The 17984-nt window shown below is 47.1% G+C and overlaps 1 protein-coding gene across 2 annotated transcripts in view; it reads left to right on the top strand.

Annotated features, from left to right (window-relative positions):
* ITPR1 (inositol 1,4,5-trisphosphate receptor type 1) overlaps positions 1–16147 on the top strand; it is a 227450-nt gene extending 211303 nt beyond the window's left edge. For both annotated transcript variants that reach the window (XM_090022746.1, XM_090022745.1), the window contains 2 exons: positions 5697–5858; positions 14739–16147. In XM_090022746.1, coding sequence (XP_089878872.1) covers positions 5697–5858; positions 14739–14825 — 249 coding nt within the window. In that variant the 3' untranslated portion in view covers positions 14826–16147. The remainder of the gene's footprint in view (positions 1–5696; positions 5859–14738) is intronic.
* The last annotated feature ends 1837 nt before the right edge of the window (positions 16148–17984 follow it).

Raw genomic sequence — 17984 nt, 5'->3', positions numbered from 1 at the left:
TTGCCCAACAACAGCAGCAGTTTGTAGCAGTGTGTAGTTGGCAGACTTTGGACTGTTTCTAGGATACAGGGGTAATGATGATTATTTTACACGTCCGTGCGGTCTTGCTCAGCATGCGAGACCTGTTGTCCGCAGATGCCGTTCTCTGCGGTCACCTGACTTTCGTGGCTGCTGCAAGTTTGCAGTTAGCGAACCTTAACATCCATGCAAAGTGATCTGCAAAGGCTGGGCCAGTGGGAGGAAGTAAGGGGCACAATGTGGCATGGCTACAACCGTCAGTGTCCATCTATATGAAAGTGCAAAGAAATACAGATGCTGAGTAAAGGCAGTGGCATGCAGCCCCTTGGAAAAGCTGGGTTTCAGGGGGTTTGAGGTTTGGTTGGGTTTTTGGTTTGGTTTTTTTTGAGATAATAGCGAAAAGAAGCACCCCATGATCTCACTTTGCTTCCTAAAAACAAAGCAAGCCCATGTGTACTGCTGTTCTGGTTTTCAAAGCATTTCACAAATATATTTTTTAGCTCTGTGAGGATATGGATGTGTATTTGAAATTTGCATGCTCTAGAAAAACGTGTTCTGCTTTTGCCCGTAGGATAGTAAATAAACCTGCTTGATAGTCCGCAAGTGAAGGGCTCTGAAAATGCAGGATTTTGGACAAGAAGTGAATTAAACCTATGCTATTCAGTGATAGTCAATGTTCTACCAGTTACCATGCATCTAAACGGAAATCCTGCAGTGACCTCTGCAAGGCCCTGTGGGGCACCAGTGGAGAAGCTGAGGCTGGAACCTAGGCTTATTTCTGCTCCTTTATTTAATTTTTTTAATAAGATTTTTAAAAAATAATTTTTAAAAGCCCTCAGTTTTTTTTGAGGAACGGAGCTATAATGGATCTTAAGGTTATCAAAAGGATATGCTTTTCTAGCACATTTTCTCTTTTGAGGTTGCCTCGGAAACCTTTCTTGGAACAAACTCTTCAGTGGAAGCGAGCAGTTCTGAGAACGAATTGCATCTACATCATGCAGCACAGCTTCCTTTTCTTCAAGTTTCCAATCATGGACATTTTAAGAGACTGGTCGGCATCGCCCCCATGTCTGAGATTTAACGATATTTGTTTGGCAGGGACTTTTCCAACTTTACCTAGAAAAGAGCTAACCCGAAACCCAGCACTTGTGGTTAGCCAGCTTCCAGCAGTGGCTTTAGTCGGTTCATCTGTTATAAACAGAGGAAGCTGCTACTGTGACGGGAAGAGGGAGCTGACTGCACAGCCAGATCGTGATGCTTCGCCTTGTGGGAGTACCACAGCAGACAGTACATAACGGCATTGGTATGCGAGATGCCAGGAGTGTGGCAGGGGGCGGGGAGGAAGGTGTGCAGGCAGGGAATCAAATCGGGAACAAAGCTTGAAATTTATGGCTCATTTAGTGCATTTTAAAAAGCTTCTGAGTCTTTTGAATAGAGGATGTGAGGTTCTGTCTCTCCATAGACACTGGGGGTGCTCTGTTAAAGTTCACCAGAAACTGGAACAAGATATAAATCTTTTATTCAACCTTGAATAGAATTTCTCTCTGAAAACTGGATACTGCTGGGAGATGCACAAGGTAGAGGCTCTGGTGCATACGGTATAACAAAAACTGCAGTCCTCCACAGGCCAAGCTTTCCAGCAAAGAACCTTTCCATACCCCTTTTTGGTTTCATTTGTCATCTTCATTGTCCACTTTTTTTTTTTTTTTTTTTTTAAAATAAGGGGTATTTGGGCATATTCCAGATACAGGCAGGACCCACTACAACTGTTTCTCAGAGTTGTTTTGGGGTTTTTTTCTTTGGGGGTAAGGGGAGGTTCAAAAGGGAATTTGTTGGGTTGTTTTGTTTTTTTCTTTCTCCAAGAGTCATCAGAGAGGCTATGCATAAATATCAACCATTATTCCTGATCTAGCTGCCTTACAAAGGGATCGTGACAATTATATGGAGTTAAGAGCTTTTTGGGGAAATGAAGGGGCCAGTTTTACCAGCATCACAACATGTTACTATGGTTTGTCCCTTCGGCCTTTCATTGCTCGATGCTATCAGCCAGACTGTTTGTTTGAATGGACCTTTGGGGCACTGTCACTGTCACACAATCAGCCACTGAAAGCACTCTACAGACATGACGTTGCAGAAGGGCACATCCTTACAGAAGTTCATGGCTGCAGGGTGCTTGAAAAGGGCCCAGTCCCATGATGCTCTGAACCCTGGTCCTGGTAGTGTCCTCAGAATGGGAGGGGGGGAAGGGAGGAGAGGAAGATTGGTCTGGGGGCACTGGAGGGTCGGGAAAGTGGATTGAAGCCCCACCCCCACCCCTCCGAGGCTCTTCCCCTTCCTCCCATTCTGAAAAGAGTGCCAGGGCTGGGAGAAGGGAAGGCCAGGCTAGTGGTGAGCAGCTGCACACTCACAGATGCTCTAAAGTGCAGCTCAATTCCCCCCAACCCCTGCGGGGGATCTCTGTAACTCACGGCACTTCGTGCGAAGCACCGTGAGTTACAGCAGGGTGCTGCACTTGTGTCTGCACCTTCGATTCCAATTCAGTAGCAACTGGATGCTACCAGGTAACTCCTGACCTTGGGCCAGATATACAAGCTGTGTGTAATTAAGCAGCAGTGAAGTGGTTAAGCTGTATAAAACTGACTGCCAACATATGCTGCTCTGGTAAGGATATTGTCTAAACAGAGTTCCTACATGTCCTGTTAACCCTCTGCAGTCATTCTCAGAATAATTTTCAGCATGCAGATTACATCATGATAGAAGTGTTGCCAACTGCTGGCTTTAAAACATGAGTCATGCCCTTGAAACGCATGAGATTTTTACAAAATAAATCTTGGGCTTTTTTAAGCCTTCAGAGCTCATATAGGTCATAAGTTTTTGATTTTTATTTTTTTATTATTATTTTTAACTCTGCAACCTCTAGGGCTAGACATATACTACTTAAAAGAGAAGAAAGATTCTCAGCAGCTCACCTGATTCCAGGAGCTGGAGCTTTAAAAGAAACAACAACACTAAAATATTATGAACCTTCTGCTAAAATCAGAAGTTAGCAACACTTTCAGTTAAGTTTCTCCACCCATTTGTGGTCATACAGCCCAGCTTTCCTGTCTAGTGATCAAATTACAACCCTGTAGCACTTGCAGCTATCACTAACGCTAACGTTGCACAGAAAGATTAGAAAAGTTTACTATGTTTGTAGCATCTGTTAACAAAATTTAACAGATAAGGACAAATTACTGTTTGTAGTCTTTCCTGCCCCCCCCTCCCTTCTCCTTTTGGGTAGTCAGCTCTTTCAGGAAACAGTTGCCTAGAGATTTACAGAGTCATTTGGAGACGACGTGGAAGGAAAGAGGGAAAATTTGTGGGTGCCGGGACATGGAGCCTGGTCAGCATTTGTATTAAAAGCCTGTCCTTACCTGCCTCCTTCCACTAGCTGGGAATTCCTTCCCCGCTTTGCAAGACCGTGGGGCCTTATGCCGGCGGAGAACCTAGGCTACCTAGAGAGGGAAACCTGTCCATGGTATAAGGCAGTGTGGGGAGGAAGATGCCTGTGGCCATTTCAGTTTGCGTTGGGAGGAGAAGCATTTCGTGGCTGACGTGCTGGGCTTCAGAGTACAAGTGAGGCCTGCTCTCTCCTCCCCAAGCTAGGATGTTGTTACCACTGGAGGGGAAGGAGTATTATTGCTGATGACTCCTGGTTTAAATCCTAGCTGGGATTGTGATCAGTGCATCAACATGAGCATTTTTCTGAAGCCCACCATCCCTTGGCACTCCGGTGTTTTTGTTGTTTTTTTAATTGGCATGGGCTGGAGAGCGCCCTTTGGGCGGAGAAGGGAAGGCTGACCTCCTCTGGCAGGGCAGCTTCTGCCTCGCTTCACAAGGGAGACCTAACTCATGCCTTTCACTGCCTGAGGAACCGCCGGCAGCTCTAGGATAATCGCCCTAGGAAGATGGTGCCTGGCATGAGATCTGACCTGTGGAAGGGTATCATTCAGTGTAAATCTTTGCGGGATGTGCACACCCACCCCAGCTGGGTCAGCTCTCTGATTAAGAGTAATCCAGAGGCTGCTCGGAGGGAAGTGGGGTTGAATGAGAGGGTTGAGGTTTGGGGAGCAGCATAAATAGGGGAGAAGGATCTGCAGAGCAACAAAAAATCGCCTTTGCTATGGAGAAAAGTTAAAATTATTTTTCTGTAAACCAGTTGCAAAAGCTTCTGACGTAAAGTCCCATCGGGAGGACGGGGAGGGAACAGGATGACTTGTAATCAGTGTCGCTAGGCCACACTGACTGAACTTTGGTTTGGAGCAAAGTGGATTTGATAGGACAAAATGCGTTCACCTGGTTTTGTTTAGGGTCTTGATCGTGGTGGAACTGGCTGAGACCTCGCAGTGCCAGGTCGGTCTCCTGCTCGTGTGAGAACCAAGTCATGGGACTCCTCGCATGAGCTGCTGTAGTCTGTGGAGGCATTGTTATTACATTGTTCCTCTCTTGGGTGGAACTTGTGTTTAAAAATGTGTCCCCAGTGTGAAAGTAAGAATAGATGAAGTAGGAAACCAGTTCGGTGCAACTTGAAGGTGTCAATGTGAAGCACGCTTCCCTTGTGCTTTTTGTGGCTTTCTCTTACACTGCCGCTTTGCGTGTGACATCATTGCTGTGTACTACTTGAGGTGTCCTGAAAGCAATTACTTGTAAAGTTTTGGGATCACTCATAAGCCTGACCTAGAACTGCTAATCTACGTAACCCCTTGACCTGGGAGAATTCAGATCAGAGGCTAGAGTCAAACAACAGCTAACCAGAAAGTGGGCTTTTCCATGGAAAAGGTCAACTTTTCATAAAGAGAACAAACTATTTCTATTTAAAAAAAAAAAAAAAAAAAAAATTCTCATTTTTAGTTGGAAAGTAGCGGGGGGGTTTGGCTAGAAAGTCTGAATCCTCCACAACAAACACTAGCTGTTTGGTCAAATTTTGTATAGGTAGCCAAAATCCTAATTTTCAGCTGACCGTTTTTGACCAGCACAAATTCGGTTCCAAATGGCTTGAGAGCACGCGGGGCGCATTCACCTCAACCATGCGCTTTTGGAAGGGATTTAATAGCAGGCCACCGTGAGGAAGCTGCATTGACGTACCCTACATGTCCCTGTAGCCTTCAGTTCTGTTCATTTGGTTGTGAAAGCAGCTTTTGGATTAAATAACTATGGTGGGGCTCGGGCAGGGTGGCTCAAGGAAGAGTCAAGACGGGCAGCGCAATTTGATGAGAGCAGACTCCTGAATTCTGGCAGCTGATCCCTAGGCCTGCTTCATGCTTCTCTAGTCTTTCTTTGGCTACTTTTTACAATGCAGCGTTATATAATATGGTGACATATACCCAGTCTTTAAGGGTGGGGGGGAGCGTAGCACCAGGGAAGGAGAGAGCTGGAATACAAAGCCTTATTTTTATACAGCCCTTACAAACCTCAAGTACCTTGCTGCAGCAATGAGACTGTCTGAGGAGGCAGTTATGCAACAAGGTCGAAAAGAAAAGAAAGAAACCTGGAAGACTGAAGTGTAAAAGGCCCGTGACTCGGAAGACCTCTTGGGTAGCGCTGAAGGGCGGCAGGCACGCAGACGCACATGTGCAGACTTTTTTTTTTTTTTTTCCCTTTTCTTCCCCAGCACTAACTGCCTCCCGTCTGAATTGCAGGAAAGAAACCTTGACTGGTTCCCCAGGATGCGTGCCATGTCGCTCGTGAGCAGCGATTCCGAAGGGGAGCAGAACGAGCTGAGAAACTTGCAGGAAAAGCTCGAATCTACCATGAAGTTGGTTACCAACTTGTCTGGCCAGCTGTCTGAGCTGAAAGACCAGGTAAGGAAATTCCAGGCACACGCAGCTGCCAGGAAGGATTAACGACGAGTAAAATCTCAGTTCAGTGGAGAGCTGGATCCTTCCCAAACCAGCCAGCGCTTCCCGCAAGACGGAGCGCGACAAAGGCAGGTGGGGTTCGGATGTTTATAGTTCAGCGCAGGAGTTGACGGCATTTTTGGCTGGAGTGCCAAAATCGCCCCGGCTTCCACCCACGCCTCAACTGGGCGTGCTCGAGATGGGGGCTGGGGGGGGCCGCAAGGGGCCTGATCCTCACTGCTGGTGGTGGCTGCACGTATGCCTCTAGGTGGCCGGTGGGGGAGGGGCTGGGGTGTGCTGCCCCAGCGCCTTCCCTGCCAAACGCTGCAAGCCGCGTGTGCACCCCCGCCCCCGCGGGGCCCCTGCAGCTGTCCACGGCCTCCCGGCTGCAGCTGGCCCGGGCTCTGGGCAGCTGCTGGTAGCTGGCTGTGGGTGCCAGGAAACATGTCTTTGGGTGCCACGCTCTGGCACACGTACCAGGGGTTGCCAGTCTCTGGTTTACAAACAATGTGTAGAAGTCCTTCCATTCCCCGCTGATCCCAAAAACCATCTAGGGCAGGGGCAGGCAGAGTCTGGCCCACAGGCCAGGTCGGGCCTGCAGTGGACTCCATGTCCCAGCAGCCCCTGCCCACATGGCTGCAGCTGGTTTCCATGGAGACCCCAGGAGCAGCTGAGTGGCAACAGCATGGGCTAAGGGTTTTCATGGAGACTGGCCCCAACAGTGCTGGCAGGGCACGGGAGCTGCTCTGGGGCCAGGGTCGTGTGGTGTGGTTTGGAGCCGGGGCCGAGACGTGATCCATTGACCACGGGCCCCAGGCAGGGGTGTGCGGGCAGCAGGCTGTCGCCACCGCCAGGTCCCAGCCCCAGCCCCAGAGCAGCTCCCTGCCCAGCTGCACACCTTGCCAGCACGGCTGGGGCCAGTTTCCATGGAAACTCTGGCCCCAGACTGTCGCAGCCCTGCTGTTCCTGGTGTCCCCATGGAAACCGGCTGCAGCAATGCAAGCAGGAGCTGCTGGGAAGTGGATTCCAGCCGCCGGGCAGATCCACCATTTTACCCACCCCTGAGCTAGGGTTTTAGTGGGGGTTTTTTGGTTTTATTAAATCCAGGATTTGCAGACAGGAGTAAGTGGTACTGGGAATGCTAGCAGAGCTGCGTGTGCTCTGGCTTACCATCTTTTGAAAGTCAAGCTTGTATAAGAAGTAGAAAACTGAAGGAGCAGAAGTTTAATTTGCTAACCTGTGGCACCTGTGCGAGGATGGGCACACACAACTCCTTTGTGTGGCATGCAGCAGATAAGGGCAGGGAGAAGAGTGTAGAGCAGTATATCAGCAAGGGAAAGGGACTGGCAAGGCACTTGAGGAGGAAGCAGGGCTACCCTTGTGGTACACCTGCCACAAAAACGTTTAGCCTTAACTGACTTAGGCCAAGGCCAGAATTGTGAGCCAAATGGGCTGGGTCGAGTCTTTACCCTGAGGGTATAGCCCTAGCCGCCAAGTAGGTGCTGCAGCCTGGAGCTCAAGGTAGACCGCAAAACCTACCTGGGAAACTGGATAGATACCCAAGCAACTAGATCATGCTGAGCTTCATGCTCCCGTTTGCACTGCTACCTGGACTGGTCTGCACTATGCAGTTTTGCCAGCACAGCTTGTCTATGAGCGAGATTGCACTTAACGCTTTTCTGTGGGTGCAGCACTCCTCTTCCCCACCAGCACTGGGAATAGCACCACTTCTCCCAAGTGTGAAAGAAGGCTCCTGTCCCCCCCATGTGTCAGCTGATGTCTAATGTAGATGCCCCCACGTCTTCTGCTAGCTCTTATGGTTCCAGAGGCTGCTTCCTTCCTGGGGTGCACTTCATATCTTGCCAGCACAGCTGCTGTGTGGAGCTGTCAGCTGTGTAGATGTGCTTGTACTCGGTCGGGTAGTTTCCCTGGGGGGGTTGCTGTCTGCTATTGGATGTTCTGGCAGCAGAACCAGCTTGGGGTAGACAAGCACAAGCTACTTTGCATACGTCTGCAGAAGCTGCTGTCCCGCTTGCAACTGCAGGGTAGATGTACTGTGCACTACCGTGTAGACGAAACATCCTGTATCGCACCATCTCGTGTGCATTTATCCGCTGCAGCTTCCATTTAAAGTACCTTCTCTGCAGCAGATCTTGCCTGCAACACTCAGCTTTGGCAGTAAAAAGCTGCCACCGAGAGCTTGTGTTAACTTCTTTGTTCCAGTTCCTGCCTGTGCGTAATGATTGCAGCTGTTTTTTAAATAGTTCAAGCTGTATTTCTTTTTAGAAATATTACTGTTTCCTGCAGTGGAGTGTCCTGGTATATGGCACAATGGGAAGTTTAACAATGATGTGAACTGCAAGTGGTGTGGAGGATGAACCTTTGTGGACTGTTTGCCCAGTGTGTATTTGTATTTGTAGTGTCTTGGTGGGGCTTGGTTTATTGAACATTTTAGTATGCAGCTGATTGAAAAAAAAGGAGCGAAACCTACCCACAAACTCCCACGTGACCTTTTAGTGACCACTGTCGTGCTTACTTCCTAACCGAGATATTTATGGCTACGTCACCTGTACAACTCGTGTGAAGAAAGGCCCAGCGTGCGACTCAGCCTAACGGGGTATCTGCTAACTTGCCTCTTCTGCTGAGTACTGCATTCGGTGCATTGGCTTTTCAACGGAGACCTGAATAAGGCTCCTCAGCACTTCTGCTCCAGTTTTCTACTCCCGTTTTCCCCATGTAAATGGCCTCAAAAGAATCCTTTGTATTTTTGTAGACTAGGCCTCTTCCCATTTTAGGTTGTACTGCACTTCCATCCGAACAAATGGCATTTCCCAAGCAGCGTGACAGCCAGTGCGTGTTTGCTGTGGGCTATAGCCGGGGGATACTGCTGTCATGAGATTAAATAAGTGTTTGGATAAAACTATGCGACTCTTATCAGTAGAAGGGACTCCTGGGAGACATTTTTGGACCGTATTAATGCCAGATATGGGATATGAACCCAAGTACCACAGCTCTTTCGTATACTGTACGTGAAGTGCCAAACTGTAGAGGGAGAAGTGCACTAGCTTGTTAAAAATCTGTATGTAGCATCAAACTTAACACTGAGCAGTGACCTCAACTGGGGGGCCTGGCCAGTACAGGGTTTTAAGTCTATATGTTGAGTACAGTTCATTGCTGCTCCTTGCACAGTGGCGTTGCACAAGGCGTAAGGTAGCCAGTGAAGATAAGTCATTGCCTTTTCAACTGTTAAGCTTCCTGCAGTAGAAGACTAGACATGGTGACTTTCTCTAGTACTAAGCTGTACCTAAGAAATCCTCCTCGAGTGCATTTACATGAGACGTTTATTGCGGCTGCCTTAATTTAGTTCCACGGTAAAACTATCACCATCTACACTTGTGCTGCTATTAATTAGTTTACACCGTCTTCACAGTGGTAGCGCCAGACACGAGTACTATCCTACGGTTGAGGTTTTTACTCCACCGCAACGTGTGTAGATGGTGACGGGGGCTGGCTGGCGTGTGAGGGTACTTTCATTGTGGGGGCTGCCTACTGGCTAGCTCCGCACTGAAGCACCTTCACACCCCCGCCAGCCCCTCGGCAACACGTTGAGCCAGGTTGGAGCAGACCTGGGTTAGTAGGCTGACCCCTGATTCCCCCTGCCAGCCAGCGCTGTGCCACCCCAGCCCAAGGTGCTGCAGTCCTGGGCACATGTGCAAACAGTATGCTGAGGAGCAATAAACTCCGGCACAAATGCACTGGAGTTTATTCAGGTGTGTTTTTTGCATGTGTAGATGCACCCCTTGAGAAATAATGCTGCAAGGTTCCTGCAAGTTGCACATGGCAATGCTTGACGTTCAAGTATCATCTGGCTTCTAGAGCTATACCCACAGCACGGGGTTAGACGGTGCTTGGAAGAGCTGGACTAGCCAAAAAACCTTCATGCTGCGCAGAGCACCCCCAAGAGCTACCCAGCAAGAAATGCAAAGTGCTCAGGTGCAGGAAACAGTGATGCTCCCTCTCTTTCAAAGACAGCTTGCAGCTGCTTATGTAAGAGCAGAGGAGTGGCTTGCTTACTGAAGTGTACGCTTCGCAGGAAGAGGTGGCGCTGGTGTCCATCTGGTTATGCAACGGCTTAGTGATTGGAGTATGCGCCCAGGAAGTGCAAGACCTGGATTTTTGGCCCTCTTCAACTGACAGAAATTAAACCCTCCACTTCCTGCTTTCTAGCCTGGCCACCCATCTACAGACTAATCTGGGCGGAGGGCCCCTCCACACCCCCTGTTGAAGCGGGGCCATGGAGCAGACAAGTGTTCTGGGTAATCACGGGGCAAGGAGAGCAAGCAAGAAGGGGCTGTGACTAGTGTCGTGATTATGGCACTACTTAGGAGGGAGGAGTTAAGGTTTTTAGGTCAGTGGCCTAGATACTAGGATGACTAGGTCAAACGGTCACAAACTCCTGCAAGACCGTTTCAGGCTGGACACAAGGAAGAACTTCTTTACTGTCCGAGCCCCCGAGGTCTGGAACAGTCTGCCGGTGGAGGTGGTTCAAGCACCTACATTGAACACCTTCAAGAGTAAATTGGATGCTTATCTTGCTGGGATCCTATGACCCCAGCTGACTTCCTGCCCTTTGGGCGGGGGGCTGGACTCGATCTCCCGAGGTCCCTTCCAGCCCTGAGGTCTATGAAATCTATACAGGAGGAGGGGTGGCAGGTACTCGGGTGTCTCACCTCTGTGGGAGGTGCTCCAGTGTCTAGGTCATTATATAATAAGGTGAGTGGCACCACGTCGTCGTTGTCGTCTTCTCCTCCTGCTGCATGGTTGAGTGGAGTGCTGTGTACCTTGCTGAGCTCGGCATTGAGCACACTGCACACGACTATGCCAGCGTCTGAGGCCCAGTGGGGCTTGGGCAGGGGTGACCTACCTAGGTGGTCTGACCAGGGCATTTGTGGGCATGCATATTAAGCAGAAGTGCAGGCCTTGAGGGAGCTTTCAGGTCCAGGAGGGCAGCGTCTGATATTTTTTACTCGGTCACTGAGCAGGGCTTTGTGGAGTACAGTTTTTGGACAGGCCACTTAAATCCTGTTTTTAAGGCCCCTAAATCTTCCTTTGGACCCAGCCCCTAATCTCTGCAGGAGGGTGTTGGCCAAGAAGCTAGCTGCCCCCTTCCCTTCCGTGTGCTCTGCTCTTCTGATAAGGGTCAAGTACTGTCCCTCTTGCCATCGCATCCCTCCCAGGACTGTTCAGAAGTATAGAGAAGAGAGAGAGAAGTCCAGCTACTTGCTAGGTTATTTTGAGTTCAGACACCACTTTCTGGGCCCCGTGGTCATGGTTACTTTTCTGTTTGCTCTTTGATCTATAGTGTCTGGCTTAATACACACCATGCAGCTGTTTTGACACTTTGCCTGGAAACAATTATGCTAGATGTGTCCTGCGTCTTCCAGTTAAAGGGTCTGCAGTCCAGGAGAGTCTTCTTATCCGCCTCAGCCAGCTTTGGATCAGACTTAAAGTGCACTTGGTCCTCCAGCGTGAACTCTTGGCTGCCAAAGGAAAAAAAAAACAAAAAAACCCCTTCTACTCTTTCTGAAAGCAAGACCAGAGGATGTAGCATTGAGAGACTTCTTTCGCTGCAAAGGCAGAGGAAACCAGCTACGTTTATGTGGTGATAGCTTTTAGGAATTCCCCTAAGTAGGGTCATTGAGAGAAGCCTGCTCGAGTTGCAGGATGCTCCAATTATGCGACACGGCTAGGGCATTTCTCTTCTTTAGTAGGAACAGCCGTCTCCAGGAAGAGGAACTAGCTCAGGGATTTTTTTTCCCTTTAAATCAAATAAAGGGCAAACCTCTCATTCATTTGCTTTGTGAGCAAATTGGTCCAGTAGGTTCCTAGGGACTGAACTCTCATTTTCACAGCAGTTCTGTGTGTCCACTTTGAAAGTCTCTTTGGTATAACACAACAATCAAAACATACCAGGAACCATTAAACTCTCAGCTGCTTTGAACTCGTTGCAGATGTACGGAAAGGATGATGTCATGCCTGCGGCAGCCTCTGTGGCCTCGGGAGGTCCTTTCCCATACTGTGTTCCTACGTAACAGACATTACAGCTGTTGGCTTTTGAAAGAGTTTCTCTCATTAAGTCCATTGATAAAAGATGAAAACTGCTTCGTCTTTTTTGGCTTAGGGTGTTCTGTGTCTCTTCCACCACACAACAGTGTCAGACCAGTAGCATCCCATCTGTAGGTTTCTTTTTTCTTTTCTTTTTTCACCTTGCATTCAGTTGGATTATTTTTCTATTCAGAAAGATCTCCTCCTTTTAATGACCCTTGCATCAACATTTCGGCTGGTCAGATGAAACCCCCAAAATACCATTTACAGACCATTTTCACTCTTCTCCCTCCCCCTAACCCCTTTATTTTTCCATTTTTATTGCATCATCTGTCCTGTGAAGAGCTGTTTCCATTCAGGTCCCATTCCAAATCTTGTCCTCTCTGAAAGCATATCTTGTATTACTTTGCCCAGGGGGTCTGATTTTTAAGATGAACAGGTTTCTTTTTCTTTGCATTTCATGTTTGATTTCAAACTCCCGTGTAGCCTTGAGGTTGGAGTAGGGAACTGAGCTGGGACTCTTGGGTTCTCTTCGCAGTTGTGCCGCTCCATCATTTACAGCATCCAGCTCCATCATTTGGCTCCGGTTGTCCAGGGTGAAAGCTGGATTTGAGACATTGATTAAATAATACTGCGTGGAGATGAATGAGAGTAAATAGTGTCTGAAGTGCTTTTCACCCTTCCAGTAGAAGACGGTAGCATATGGATCTTGTTCAGGGCCATCTAGTCTGGCTGACTCATCTTCCGCAACAAACTCCAAACATAATTATTTAAAATTTTATTTTTTTTTTGAAAAGGAGAATTTATTCACTGTCTCTAAACTTATAGATTTTATGCAAATCTGTTCAGGTACACTTATTGGTAGAGAGCTGAAAATGCAAACATGCTATCCATTTTCCTGGCATTGATTACTCTCCAATCAATTATTTTAGTTGGCATTTGAAGTCGAATGTCTCAAATGAAAAATTTAACTGATAAACAACCTGGGTCCTTGTGTGCATATATGCACTTGCTGCTATAAGTATTGTGCATTTTCAGATGAACTCGGATGCAAAACAAGACAGTAATAATTCCCCCCAAAAAAAAGAAAACCGGTGAAGATCTGATATTCTAGTTTAATGAAAAATTACTGTCTTTTGAATCTGGTTCTGAATTTAAATCTTGATAGAATAGGAGTAATATCTGAAAGCCATTTGTTCGTATCTCTCTATGATGTAACTCCTGTTACCCTATAAGGTAATCCTCTGAAATGGGAGAAGACTCAAAGTACTTGAGAGATGCGATAGTCTAGTCTTGTTTTTATTAAGAATCGGTATGCTGGGTCTGGGGGCTAAGCAACAGAAGCAGAAAAGGGCTGTGGCTGTTTTTCATGTGGTAACCACAATGCCATTGGGAGTGAATGGGGATGGAGGGGTTCAAGAACTTCTGATGCAAGTCACAAACCTTGCAGCCCATGCACTAGTACAAGAGGTGCTGCTCCACCCAGGCTGGCAGAGGCAAAGAATCAGCTGGTGCTAGACCACAGGTGGGGGCAGAGTTTTATTTCCTGTAAAGGCTTCCTCCGGCTTTTGACGAGTTGCTTCAGGCCCGATCCCAGAGATGCACAGCACCTGCAGCTCTCGTGGGTCATGTTGCTACAAGTGACTTACTCTCCCAAGTGGCCTCTTGCCGAAATATGCTGTGTTGCTTCACATCTGTGACGTCCAGACCTGGAAGATGAGTTGCCACAGAACTACGGTACTATGCACGCAGGTTAATTTAGCTGTGCATCTCAGCAGAGCTAGTAGGACTAGAGACCATGCAAATTTCCACTAAGTTAGCTGGGTAGATATATGGACCAACTTTAACTACAGGTTAAGGTTGCTCCACCTATCTCAGCAGGGCTCTTGCATGGTGCTGGGAACAGGTGAAAGGACGGAAGTAGATTATGGCTTTTCCGGGTCCTGAACTCCAAAAAGGAAAGATTGTGATCTTGCTTTTTTTCTACGAGTCTTGCCCCTTTTCTTAGCTCATATACCTTTTTCTCTTTCCCTGGTCATGTTACTTCATTTGGTGGGAATTATGAATGACACACATTCCTAGTTTATATTAGGAAACTTGTATAAGTTTATATTTATATGGAATTTATATAAGTTTCACACTCAAGGTCCTGAAGTTTTGATGTACAGACCTACATGTGCATAGAAATAATGTAACAGGGCTCTTGTGTCCCATTGCTTGCAGTATTGCTTCACCTCTAGGCTCTGCCAAGTCAGAAGTGATGTGTGCATTCTTCTAACTAAAGAGCTGAAGTTATTCACGTGAACTCCCTCCACACAGTTGGGTATTTCCAGACACAATCTATCCTTCCTTTTCCCCAGGCAAATACTGGAAACAATGGACCATCTACAGTGAAGCCCCAGCAACAGGAAGTTTTTGCAAGCTGCTGTCTGGGTTAACATCATGCCAGTCATGTTGCCTTTTTTTTTTTTTTTTCCAGAGAACAGTTTTTAATTGCAAAACACTTGCATCAACTCAGAATGCTCAGTCACATGAGCAAATTCACAGACTTCCCCAGTGGGTTCACAAAACAGGGGTTTTAGTTGCCTTTTGGTCTTCGGGTAGCAAACGGAAGTGCATTATTTGTAGAAAGTGTGTTTCAGAATAAACCCTAACCACAAACTACAGCGATGGTTCATTCTGGGAGCTGACGTGGAGGAAGTATCTAGGTCTAATGAGCAAACCTTTTTAATTTTCCAGATGACAGAACAGAGGAAGCAGAAACAGCGAATCGGCCTCCTTGGACATCCTCCTCCCATGAATGTGAACCCACAGCAACCAGCATAAATCAGCAGGGTCACTTGTCCCTCTCCCAGCAACATGAAAATGCTAAACGAGAGGTCAGATTCAACCACTAAGGTTGCTTCTGTATGTTTAGTTCATTTTGTAAATACCCTGTTTTTATACTGTATGTATATGACTGCTACTAAAAAGTTTGGGGCATATGTATTGTAATTAGAACTGTTGGCACATGATGGGGTGGGGGGTTATTTTTGTGCCAAAAGTATCATAATTGCCTTTTTTCTTAGAAGGACTAAAGAGAGCACCTGCATTGCACTTGAAAAGGTTTATCGACTAAAGTATGTGACATGTATTTTGTATTTAAGAACTAGGATGGCTAGTATTTATGTTTTTATACAATTGTGCAATATGAATTATGCAATCACAATATCCTTGCAATTCCTGGACATCCTGAAGGGAGTGCGCATCTTCAAATCTGGTGTGTTTAGTACAGTGTAATAAATGGTATCAAATTTACAGATGTAAATGAGGCTGCTGCCAAATCTGTGTTACTGGTGATTTTCAATACCCCTGGGCATTTTTGTACCATATGTGTAAATAGGCTATAATGCCATATCTCATTGCCTCTTCCCTCCCAGGGATAACACTGGGAATCCAGGAGTTGTTAAATTGGTATCCATTTAAAAAAAAAAAAAAAGCAAATTTAGTTTTTTAAATATTCCTTTTGAAGCCTCCAAATTAGTAAGCGTCTTCAAATACAACCAGGAGCCATAAAAGAGGCACAAGCACTAACTTTTGGAGAATGTAACATTTCTTTAAAGGGGAGTTTTTATGCAAAACTAAGCATTGGATAAATGTGCACTGCTGGTGAAATCAGTGCCATCTCCTCAAGGCATTTTGTGCCATATTGCTAAGAACGTGCATATAAGCATTTCCAGAGCTTGCATTCCCAGCGTGGGGTGTTTTTGTTTTTACATTCTCTCGTTAGAGACAAATGCCCACCAAGGAGTTTTTAACCACCGTGCATTGCACCCATTGAAACCGAAACTATCCTGGTAGGATTTGTAGGTGAGCACTGACATACGTAATACTTGTGAAGAGCCGCTCATTTGGACTCCTTCTGTTCGCTCCCTCTCCCTTCATAGGGTCACTTTTTTTTGCGTTTCCCTCAGCTGAGCAGTATGAAAGGAACCTTTTTTTTTATCTGTTGCCTAGTTTTGTACATGGACCTCATTTTACAGAAGCTAATTCCTCTGCAATACTGTCTAGAAAAAACAAAATAAAAAAAAGTTATGAAAGGAAAGCTTTGTAAGTTTGTAAATGCATAAAAATAGATATTTAAATAAACAATGCTGAATAATACTGTACAGAAACAGGCTATTGGTGGTTTGTTCCCCTCCGCTGCAGTGCTTTTCCCCAGCATTTCTCTTTTAAATTAGCCTTAACCTTCATCCACATGAAAACGGCACACAGCTGTGTGGACAGAATAAATGAAAAGGTAAGAGCTACAGAAAGGACTACTGAAATGAGCCACTGAGGGACCAATCTTTTTTTGGTAGCAGTGAGTAATTGGCCTTTGACAGAGGAAGTAAATCTCAGCAGGGATGGTTCTCCTCACCCATGGCTCCTTCACATTTTCCTGACGGAAATTTTAGGCTCCATCCTAGCTTTAACAAAAAGTCACTGAACCATGTCCTGGCCACTGCTGCTCCCCCCTCTTCCTCCCACTCTGAATAAAGTGCAGTGAAATCTGCAGCAGAGCATGAAACCTGCTCCCAACACGAGAGGTGTGCTGGTGAGGGTGCTCACTGCGCACTGGAGCATGTGCAGCAGGAACCGGCTGGTGCAAGTCATTGGGTTTCAATCTGGTAAGTAAGCGCAGTTGTCTTGAAAAGGATGCGATCCACCTCCCTAGGTTATGGAGAAATAAAATCAATTGCACTGGGAAGGGAAAGGGAATCCTGACTAATACCACTGCAACCAGAGATATTTGTGACCCTATTATAACTTCGTTATACTTAACTTTCAGCAAAACCAAATGATGCTTTCTCCACCAAGGCTTTAAACCTTGGACACTAGCTTAGGGGTGGGCGATAGATAGAATTGCTACCCGGTGTGTGCTTAGGTGAGGTCATCTGCCTGATGAATAGGATTGCTCCCGGAGTTGTGCAACAAGTGGCTCAGGCTCTTGCGATATTTCCTGGCAGCTGGGACACGCACTTACCTCGTTTCTTCTCTTCCTCCTCATTGAGGAATAGACATGTATTAACTAGTCACAGTCAGCCTTGCTGTGATGGGTGGGTGCTGCGTTAACGTGCAAGAGCTGAAGCTCAGACTTGTCCTTACAAGACAGTCAGAATGCTTGCTTCAGCAGGGACGAGCGCAGCTGCCTCTCTCATGGACCGGAGGTTCGTGTGCACGTGCTAACCTCTCTGAGCATCCTGTGTGAGAAGCTGTTTTCAATGCTGCAATACTTTGACATCCCTCAAGCCACGGTGACATGGAGGAACTGGTGTTAACATTGTACATGTGTGCACAGTGCGCCTAGCTGAAGTGCAAAGCGCCTGCTTGACAAGTGACAAGTATGCTCATTTGCGTGCTGCTGCTGGGCTGCTTGAACAAGGAGGAGCTCTTATGTGCCAAAGAGCAGTCGGCATGTTCACAATGCTTTCCCTTCTGTATCAACGTCTAAGCACCCTGGGGGCTGCACCAGTGTGGGCCATGGGCACACCACATGCCTAGGGCCTGGCTTAAATCGTGATTTTTTTTTTCCCCCCTCTTTTTGTGAAAAACACAATATTAAGTCATTTTTGTGAAAAATGCCTTTTTCAATGAAATGCCATGATATGGAGTTCCCCAGCAAGTGGCCATATCGTGGCATTGTGTTGCAACAAAATGGCTGCTGCAGGCTGGGACAGCCCAGAGTGGGGAAGGGGTCCCAAAACAGGCAGGGGGGAGGAGAGAGCTTGAGGATGGGGCTGTTTGCTCCTCACAGCATGAGATTTGAGGTGCAAAGGGTTGGGGGCTGCCTTGGCAGATGGTCCTGGCACTGAGTAAGGGAGGGGCTGTTTGCTCCTCTGCACATGTGTTCTCCCCACCCCCCCAAACCCCTGCACCCCAGTTTTCCCACCCAGAAGAGCAAACAGCTTCTCCCCACTTCCAAGTTCTCTTCTCCCCACGTCTCTCTTGTGTCATTTTGCCCCC

This window comes from Crocodylus siamensis, chromosome 11, assembly GCF_052110815.1.
Source record: "Crocodylus siamensis isolate JL-2025a chromosome 11, ASM5211081v1, whole genome shotgun sequence".
Classification (NCBI taxonomy): Eukaryota; Metazoa; Chordata; order Crocodylia; family Crocodylidae; genus Crocodylus; species Crocodylus siamensis.
This window is presented reverse-complemented; position numbering and strand designations above follow the sequence as displayed.